Genomic DNA, 9,349 nt, shown 5'->3' on the forward strand with positions numbered 1-9,349 from the left:
CGTTCTTCAACCATTGCATCTTCAGCCAAAGTGTCAAGTTGTACTTTGCGTTCAATCACATCTACGTAGTAAAAGGTCAGGTATGATGCATCTACATGAATATGTACTGTTGGATGCTGACATTTCACCCCACATTCCTCAAAGCAACACATTCAACACCGGACTGCTCTATTTTCCACTGTGCTCTAGCTAAACTGAAGCACATGAAGCTAATAGCAGCAGCTCAAGGCATTTCCTCATTCTGTTGCCGAGTAAGATTTGATGAGGGAGGAGGGACCCAAAAGATACATCAACATGTCCTATTTGTGGTCTGGTAATGGCAGAAAGTGACTTCTTTCGAAGAAGTTTGTCTTTTATGACATCAAGTTGCTCCTCTCTTAAAAAAGACAGAACACAAATTCAGCATTCTGAGATGTTGAATTTGCCAAGTCAAGACGTTCCACTGGCACCAAAGAAGCAAGAACACTATGTACGCAAGAAGCCAAAAAGAACAGCAGGTAAAGCAAGCAGATACTTTATGAAACCATCAATCTGATTTAAATGCTGATAATGACTATCAGTAAACTGAGCTATTCTTAGCCTCAGGGTGGAGAGGACAGATACTGTCAGTCATTGAACTTGAGTAACCTTTTGAACCAAGACATAACCCAACATGGGTCAAAGGTCAATGGCCACCTATAAACTAAGAGCCTTGACTTGTAGTCTATAACGACATAACAGAGAGTGTGCTCTTCAGCAGAGCTTTAGTTCACTCCATCCAAACCTCCACAAAGCAAGAACAACAATTTGCATTCAGTCCGGGACAAGTGTGCCTCAACATGACAGCTGAATGGCTGCGGCTATGCTCGAGCGCTCAAGTGGAACGGCTACAAAGACCGACAGAAAAATGGTTGTATGTTGGATCTGTGCTCAGATTTGTCAAGTCTCAAGAACTTCAGAGGTTGACAGAGCTGGTGTACAGCCCTGACTTCTGGGAATAAGATTGCTCAAATGCTTGAGCTGGCAGCGAGTTCAGTTGTTACGGAAATACCAAACAAGCCAGAACAGGAAGGCAAGAGAACATCGAGTTTTTCCCACGTCGGACAGCAGTGATGTGAACGATCCAGGCCGTCTTCTCTAAAACACCTTATGCAGGAGAAACTAGGAGGTGATCTCATCTTTTTATACCACTGATCAAATTCAGGAGTCAATGATCGGCAACTTTTGTGCATCACAAAGCTTGTTGCAAATGTGCAAGCATTCATTCACCTACCTGTCGGTGTACAGAAGAAGGGATGGAGCTGCCATCCTGCTCACTCGCCTCAAATCAAAGCCGAGAGTCACAAATGTAATGGCTAAATGTTCACAGAGAAGACTACTCAAGAGTTCTGCCTCAGGTCAACATTCAGGTCCGCTGATCACACAGTTTGAACAAAGTCCTACAGACTCAGACTGCTTAAGAAGAATGAGAGCAGGAGCCGACTCCTCCTGAGCGTCCCCGCCTCCTCACAGAGATGCCTCGTCTAAATGGGAGGAGGAAATGAGTAACTTCTCTATCGGAGGTAAGAATGATAACAGTACCGTAAAAAGAGGAGGGAGTGGCGGCCATGTGACTCATTATCCTATACAGAAACAGATTTGATTTGTTTATGGAGTGTGTGTGCTTGAAAGATTGGAGATTGCTTTGCTCACGTTTTCTCAGGTTCAATGTGAGACTGAAACAAGCAATAAGTAGAAGAGGATCAAATCAACGTCCTTGGCTGTTCTGTATGTGTTAGAAATCCAGAAGTGACTTATTCTGAAAGGACTGTAGCACAAAGACAGTAAATGACACTGCAGAACAAATAAGAATCCCAATGGGAGTCAAAAAGTTAACCAACAACAGAACATAAACTGAAAAGCATTTCCTTGATTTCAGGTTTCAGCTCCTAGTGTGAATCCCCTTAGTGTAGTAAAAGTACCTGCTAAACCCATATGAAGCAGCTTCAAAAGATAAAATTTAAGAAAAAGACTGGAGCTGATGGTGGCAAAGTTCTTCTATTTAGTAATAAATTAGTTAAAATTTATTACGTAAAAGGTAAAACAAAAGGGGAAAAAAAAGAAGAAGAATTAAATTTAAAAAAGAACACAGAAAACTTTGCGTCAATGCCAGAAACCCTGCAGAGCTGGATAGCATTTACCTCTTCAGAAGTGAAATAGAGAAATGATGACTTGGTACAGATGATTCAACGGTTCTGCAGGTGAGTCACTGTAAATTCAAGGAACTTTCAGGAGTCCAGTAGAAAGTGTAATGTGGTAAAGCAGTGAGGGGAAGTGAAAGACAAGTTTTGTTTTGTTTCTTTAACACTTAACAAGGATAAAATCATGTTAAGCTCCAGGGCTACTATGAAGCACAGCTAAGAACATATGAAGATTTATTAACCAGCTGTTCTGCTTTCTAAGAGTCAGTCCAGCTGGTACAAACCTTAAACAACAAGAATTTGCAAATCACTGCAATATTTTAAGAAGTACGTAAGCATTGATTGAACATCACGGCAGAAATCCTACCCAAAGCACAAAGTCCAGGGCAAAGTTGCATAAACAAAAAACCCAAGTATCCAGTTTGATTCAATTTGTGGAAAAATTGACCTTTTCACAGATTTTATATACAATATATACTAAAGACAATGATACTTGGGAAGTTAAAATAAGCACAATGCTACTTGACAAGCTATGATTTGGTGTTTTCAAAGCAGCCAATCCAGTAGCTGTATTCATTTACCATGGCACTGATTGGCTGTACCCTGAAGAGTGGGCGCATAGAACGTGGATGTTAGCTTCTGCAGTAGTGCTATGACAATTTCCATTGTCTATTAATGCGCTACATAGTACTTATGGATGTTAGCTATTCACAGGATGTTATGGTTCCTAACCCCCATGAATACCAGTGAGCCGCTGCATTAAAATTGTGCACTTGAGTGAAGAATTCAAATGCCTCATTAGATATTCATGAAAAACTATATATAAAATCTAGACTCACTGAACTAAGATCTATTTGTTTTAAGAAGCGGTGTGTGTGTCCTGTGAATGTTTCTACTTTGAGAACATTTTCAGCAACTCTTACACATGTTTCACCATGTGGGGAACAAAAGGTCAGGGTCACCGGGGTCACGGACTGGGTAAACTCCAACATAAGGTAGTTTGAGGGATTAGGGGAAAGTCTTGGCCAAGCCGAGTTTGTACAGCAACCTTGAGCAATGTCTACTTCGACAAGGTCTCTCAAGCACAGAACACGCTACTGCTTCACTAAGATGACGGCTATTTGCTTCCCCCACTTTTAGCCAGTATACTGATAGATACTTGTAGCTCTCTTTTTGAAGCCTAAGTTTCGAAGCAGGGGCTGAATGAGGTGTGAAGACAGTTGGCAACAACTTCGATGTCTCTCCTTAGCAAATATAGAACAGACTACTGTTTAAAAAAAGAAAGAAAAAAATAAGGTGACTGTATCTCAGAAGATAGAGCCAAACATCAATGCAAATTCAGTAGTAGTCATCGTGATGATGATGTCATTAACAGCAAAATAGGTTCGTGTGTGAACATATGAGCAACAAGTTCTGTAAAAGTCTGTATTTACGCAAGTCGGTGTGTTGTAAAAATATATCCGTACCTCTTTAATATTTCTACACGGTGTCCTCTTACAACCACAATCATAAATATGTTTTGTGACAGATCAACAGAAAACAAAGTAAAGTGGAAGGTATGATTTATATATGGTTTTCTACATGTTTTGAATCGGTCAAAGCATTTTTAGAACCAAGTTTCACTGCAATACCAGCTGCAGGTGTTTAGAAGCAAGTCTCTACCAGGCGTGTGGACGTAACATGGCGAATGTGTGTGCATGCCGTGTGTGAGCGCTAATAAGGGTTGAGAATTTCACAATAAAACGACAAAACAGGGAGTCACAAGCATCAATGTAGCGATATGTCTTGACAGACATTGTGAGGTGGATACAGTTAAGACTGTCACAATAAGCAATAACTTAATTAATGACAAATTAAAATGAGAGCAATAATCTCCATTTAGCAAACCGTCTCTGTACAGACGGTAACCTTTGACATCGCTGAAAAGTCACCATTTTGAGAAAAGCTGAGAGCAACCAGTTCACACTCCCTGACACTTTTGCCTGTTTCCCCACAGAGACTTCATAATTCATTTTACATATTGTTGTTTTGTTTGTTCGTATTTAAAATGTTTTCCAGTTCCAGTATTAAATCTTCTTTAAAAATTCAAGTTTTTTTTTCTCTTTGATTGGGCAGACTTGCTTTAATAAGTCTTCTTCTCAAAATGACAACAACAGTTTATCACAATAATTTCTTGGACAATTTATTTTCCAGTAAAATTTGTTGTTGTGACAGGTGAGCGTTTACTTGCCTGTTGAACAAATTTGAAAGAGCTCCCAGTTTCTTGAGCTTTCCGTCGTCCAGCTGCACGCCGCCCGCGCCCGGACGCCCCCGCCCGGTTCTCCGGAATTCTCCCGGCAGCGGCGACAGCGCCACGTCAGAGAAGTGGGCCGAGCCGCTGAGATCCGTTTCCAAGGTCACGATGGCGCTGGAGTCCGAAGTGACGGTGAAGTCCAGGATGTCCTCGTTGGAGACGGACAGCTCGGTGCTCATGCTCGACACGCTGCACACCGAGATGTCGTCGCTGCGGTTCAGGGCTCCGCCCCCGACGCTCAGCCCCGACGCGGCCGTCAGCCTGGCGGTGGGGCTGAAGTGTCGGACGGAGTCGTAGCCGCTGCGGGGGAAAGTGGAGGACCTGTGCATGCCATTGCTGTCGGCAGGGTCCAGAGGTAAAGTGGCGGGACAGTCTTCAGCGGCGTCTCCCGGGTGATGGTGGCCGTGGTCCGGAGGGTTGATCTCCAGAGTGGGGATCCCCGAGTCCTGAGAGGTCAAGCTGTGGCGGTCCGGATCCACGTCGGAGCAGTTTTTCTGGGGACTGCTGTAGTAGATGGGAGTGGAGGAGCAGGACGGCTTGTAGCGGGGCAGGACCAGCTCGCTGGCTAAAGCACAGCTGGGTTTGTCGTACGAGTTGGAGGCGCTCGATTCATTGCCCAAAGATCCGTTCTTCACAACGACTCCAGCAGACACCCCTAGACAGAGCAGAGAGCACAGTTTCACACATCGCTTCAACTGAGCTTGTAATGCATTAACTAAACATAAAACTTAAGAAGAAGAAACCAGCTCTGGCGTCCCATTTGAACTGCCTCTTTTTTCCCAATTTGAAAAGAATGACTGAATATAGGGCTAGTAGATCACTCCAGGTATCTTTAAAGATCAGTCATTTTTAATGATTGTTCACTTTCACCATTAAAAAGCAATATTTTTATGAGTCACCCAAGGTCTCTTATTTATCAGCACAAGTGCAAACACAGTAACAAAGAGCTGAATTAAATATTCAGCCCATTTACCAGAATCTGTTCGCAAATCTCATGTGGGTGTAAAGATATAATTTATATATATGACAAAAAAAAACAAACACAGAAGATAAACGTACTTTTCATACCATTCTTCCACAAAGCACATTCACGTCACGATCCAGTGAATACACACCGTCTTTGGAACAATACATTGCTAAGCTACTTAATGATTCATAAAGCTGGAGATAAGCACTTAGCATTCTGATTTCAAAGGGCTTTAAAATGTAGAAACAGCTTGACTGATTTCTGTTCAGTTCAGTTCAAAAATAAGAACCACTGCTTTAGGCTGTGGAGGAGGGGGCCGGGGGGTATCTTATCAAGAAGGATCAGAACAGGTGGAGAACAAAAACTGGGAGGGACGCACCCCCTCCAAATCATTCTGATTCTCACTTGTGTAAGAATGTAGGAGCCATTAAAGTGACACTTGCATCATTCTGCAACATAAATCAGTTTTATGAGACTTAATTCCGTTATCAGCTCCTTGTAAATAAACCATGAATCTATTTTAAACCGTCAGTAAAGCCCTTCGCGATGCAAAGTACACTGAAAAATATTGGATCGACAAAACAGAAAGTCATTAAAAACCTCCTTAAAATTTACTAAGTCGCAGGATACAAAAGAAGGAAATTTAATGCCACAATAACCGGGCTGTAACTGGAGCCTGGAATGTAATGTGAACAGAGCCCCAGCTGGGCTACACCAGGCTTTTAACTGCAGCTTTGTGGCGTGTGTGAGTGAACAAAGTGAAACATTAACATGGAAAAACACTTGTTTAGCAGCAAGATGGCAGCCGGTCGGCCTGTTCAGCCGTGTTCCCCGGCCAGATTCCTGCCCAGCTCTAAAGCCTGATCTGCTGGCTGCCATGTGAGACCTGCAGGCTTTTTTCTTTTTTTTTTCTTTACAAAAGTATGCGACAGGTTGATCCTGCGCCACAGTGACCGCAATCTACAAGAAGCTGGTTTTTAGGGCTCAGTCTCCACTCCTTTTAGAATCAATGCAGTGAAGAATTTAGCAAACACAAAAGTGGAGAAGTGTTGTCGTGCTTTCAGCGTTTTAAGAACGGCCGGACTCGCAGAACCGCCTGTTTGAATGGATGCACAAACCTTGCTCCATGACTCATCGCATGAATATTAACCAGCAAAGGCATTTAATCTCTACACTGACAGCGTGACAAAAGCTGGAATATGGGCTAAGTCATTTAGGTGTCGCCTCTGAAAGAGGAAACAATATTAAGCAATGCCTTCAGGTTCTGCATTTAATTAAACAGGGTTTTTTTTAAAAAAAAGAAAAGCTATTTAACCGAACTAAGACAATAATTTTGCTACAATTGCTTGGTAATTATGTTGCACTATTTAAAACCAGAGTTAGCTTGTTAATTCTAGTTAAATAAAATTATTATTTTGCACCTATTTTTTATTCCTATTAATAACACAGGTTGATTTAATAGAATCCCATGTTCAGGCAAATTAGCTGTTCCTATAATTTAACATTTAAGTTGATGTAATTTCTAATTCAAATTTTAGACGTTTGACTTTAAAAAAAAAAAAAAAAAAAAACATCAGCTGAATTCACTTTTGTCAAATATCATTTGTTGTTTTTAAATGGTGAAATTATTTTTATTCATCTGAAAATGAAATTAAATGTCATTATACCATTGATGTATCTTCAATGGATGACGATGCTGTGAGCTGGAAGAATCTCCAGCAGCTGTCAGTCTTCCAACTAATTTGAAGAGGCCTCTGACTGAAGACTGTTGTATCAGGCTCATTACATGCTAACGGTCCGATTTTCAGGCAGCAGAGACATCATCAGTTGCTGGCAGACATTGGTACTCCACCTCGTGCTTTTGCAGCTCCTGTTTAAATTTCTACCTGGTTGTATGGCTAGGAAGCCGCCATTTTGGTGGGGATGTGGCCTTTTGATGGAACAGACCACAGAGGGACTATTACAAGTGATATTTATTCTCATTACTGAGGAAAACGTCCTGCATCCCAAACGGTGTGCTGGATGTTCTGTGGGAATATGTAAAAGTAGCAATTTCATAGCAACAGTTAAATTTAGCCGTAATGAAAAGCTGGATGGCGACTTTTTTTTTTTAAAGTGTTAATCTGTTTCAGAATTTCAGCTTTTTCACAGACTTTTTGACCAATACAAAGTTATTTGGTTTCCTCTCAAATAAACCACGTATGATGTACGTCATTTTGCAGGAGGTCTACACTGAACTGAAATGCTTTTTTTTTTTTTAAGTTAAAACTAAATAAAAAGTTTATTTTGTCTTTCCAATTTGCGTCGTGCGTTGTAAACATACAAGCCGAATTAATGACATACTTCATTAATACACTAACATTTACCTTTTAAGTCTTGATAAGTTCGCTACTTACAGTAAATCTGATTTATGTTCCAGTTTCACCTCTTTTCTCACGTAGTTTGGCGAACATTAAAAAGGGACCGAGACTCGAGGGCGGCACATCTAATGGCAGGGTCAAAGGGAGAGTTGCTATTTAAACGTGGAACAAACTGCCTTACCAGAGCGGCCGTCCATCTGGTTCTGTGGGCCGAGGCTCGGGTTCGCCATGCCGCAGCCGCTGGACGCTACAGGTGGATGCCAGGTAGCGTCCGCTTGGGGAGATCCATGATGATGCTGCGGCTACTGCGGCTCCACCGTCGCCCCCATGGCTCCTCCACACAAACGGCTCTGGAGGGAGGTCATCCGCTGTCGCATAAAGTCACTGCAGGTGGAGGGGGAAGGTAAAACAAGCGGCCGGTGAACACAGGCACCACGTCGCGCCGCCGCTCTTCCTCAGAGTGCACTTGCTGCTGCTGCCAACTCACTTCTCTCAACAGCGCTTCCTCAACTGGAAACAAACGTGAACAACTTTTGTAGTTTAATTTCTTCGCTAGCATCAAAACGGGAGACGACAGCGGTTCCTGCTACTTTATGAAGTGTACAAATGGCACATTTAAACCTTTACGCTGGGACGTTTGTTTTTTATTATTATTAGAAAAAAAAATTATACCTGTTTCGTCGCTTCCGCCGCCATTTTAAAACAAACTTGTACGTGGAGTGCGGTGTAATCGAGTCAAGAACGTCCGCGGTCGATAGATGCACCTGTCTGAACCTGAAGGCATTAATAATCGACCTACGTCACCTGCACTCCCGGTTAAAATACTATTCACGCTATTTGAACTCATTTTTTCCCCACTACAACCATAAACCTCAATGTATTTGTGGGGCGGGGGAGGCGGAAGCGAAATGTCGCGTGGGGTTTTAGTTAGGTACGAACACTTGTCCTTAGAGGTCACCTGTTAAGAGGTCAGGAGTCCACCTGGATTTAAACCCGGTATAAATACAGCTGTTTTGTCGAGGCTTTGGAGTGTTGTAGCAGCACATGAGGAAACAGAGATTAGGAACACTTCAGGCAGGTCGGAGGTGAAGTTGTGAAGCAGTTTAAGGTTGTATTTTAAATGTTCAACAAAAACAATAAAAAGACATGGCTGTACACCCGACATTGGCGGGCCATGGCCACCCTATTGCCCCCCTCCAGGGGGGGAATCATGTTCAATTCATGAACAAAGGCATAGCGAATCATCTTCTGCAGTCAAGCAGAAGCAAATAAATAAGACATTTTATTTACTTTTGTTTTGATTTCTGCCACCCAAAATTTTTTACTGACTTGGTCGGCATCCTGAATTTTTTTCTAGGGGCGCTACTGGCACCCAAACTTATCAAAGGGAAGGAAACCAACCCAACAGGCAGAACACTATTTTCACACTACCCTGAACACAACCTTCTAACTGTGAAACACGGCAGTGGCAGCATCATGTAGCGAAAGATCTTTTATTTCAATAGGGAGCCAAAACTCCAGGATAAAAACTAGTGATCCATCAGGGCAATGACCCTAAAATATGTGCTAA

General features: G+C 42.3%; 1 protein-coding gene across 5 annotated transcripts in view; it reads right to left on the minus strand.

Annotated features, from left to right (window-relative positions):
- Window positions 1–8,579, minus strand: part of tbc1d14 (TBC1 domain family, member 14) — a 38,198-nt gene extending 29,619 nt beyond the window's left edge. The window contains exons 1-3 of one of the 5 annotated variants that reach the window (XM_028038424.1): window positions 8,267–8,579; window positions 7,961–8,163; window positions 4,390–5,107 (exon numbers count right to left, since the gene is read on the minus strand). In XM_028038424.1, the coding sequence (XP_027894225.1) occupies window positions 4,390–5,107; window positions 7,961–8,009 (767 nt within the window). In that variant the 5' untranslated portion in view covers window positions 8,010–8,163; window positions 8,267–8,579. Of the gene's footprint in view, window positions 1–1,252; window positions 1,492–4,389; window positions 5,108–7,960 lie in introns of those variants that run through there. The other 4 variants (XM_028038425.1, XM_028038423.1, XM_028038422.1 and 1 more) reach the window with 4 other exon arrangements.
- Window positions 8,580–9,349: the final 770 nt, after the last annotated feature.

This window comes from Xiphophorus couchianus, chromosome 14 (genome assembly GCF_001444195.1).
Source record: "Xiphophorus couchianus chromosome 14, X_couchianus-1.0, whole genome shotgun sequence".
NCBI lineage: Eukaryota > Metazoa > Chordata > Actinopteri > Cyprinodontiformes > Poeciliidae > Xiphophorus > Xiphophorus couchianus.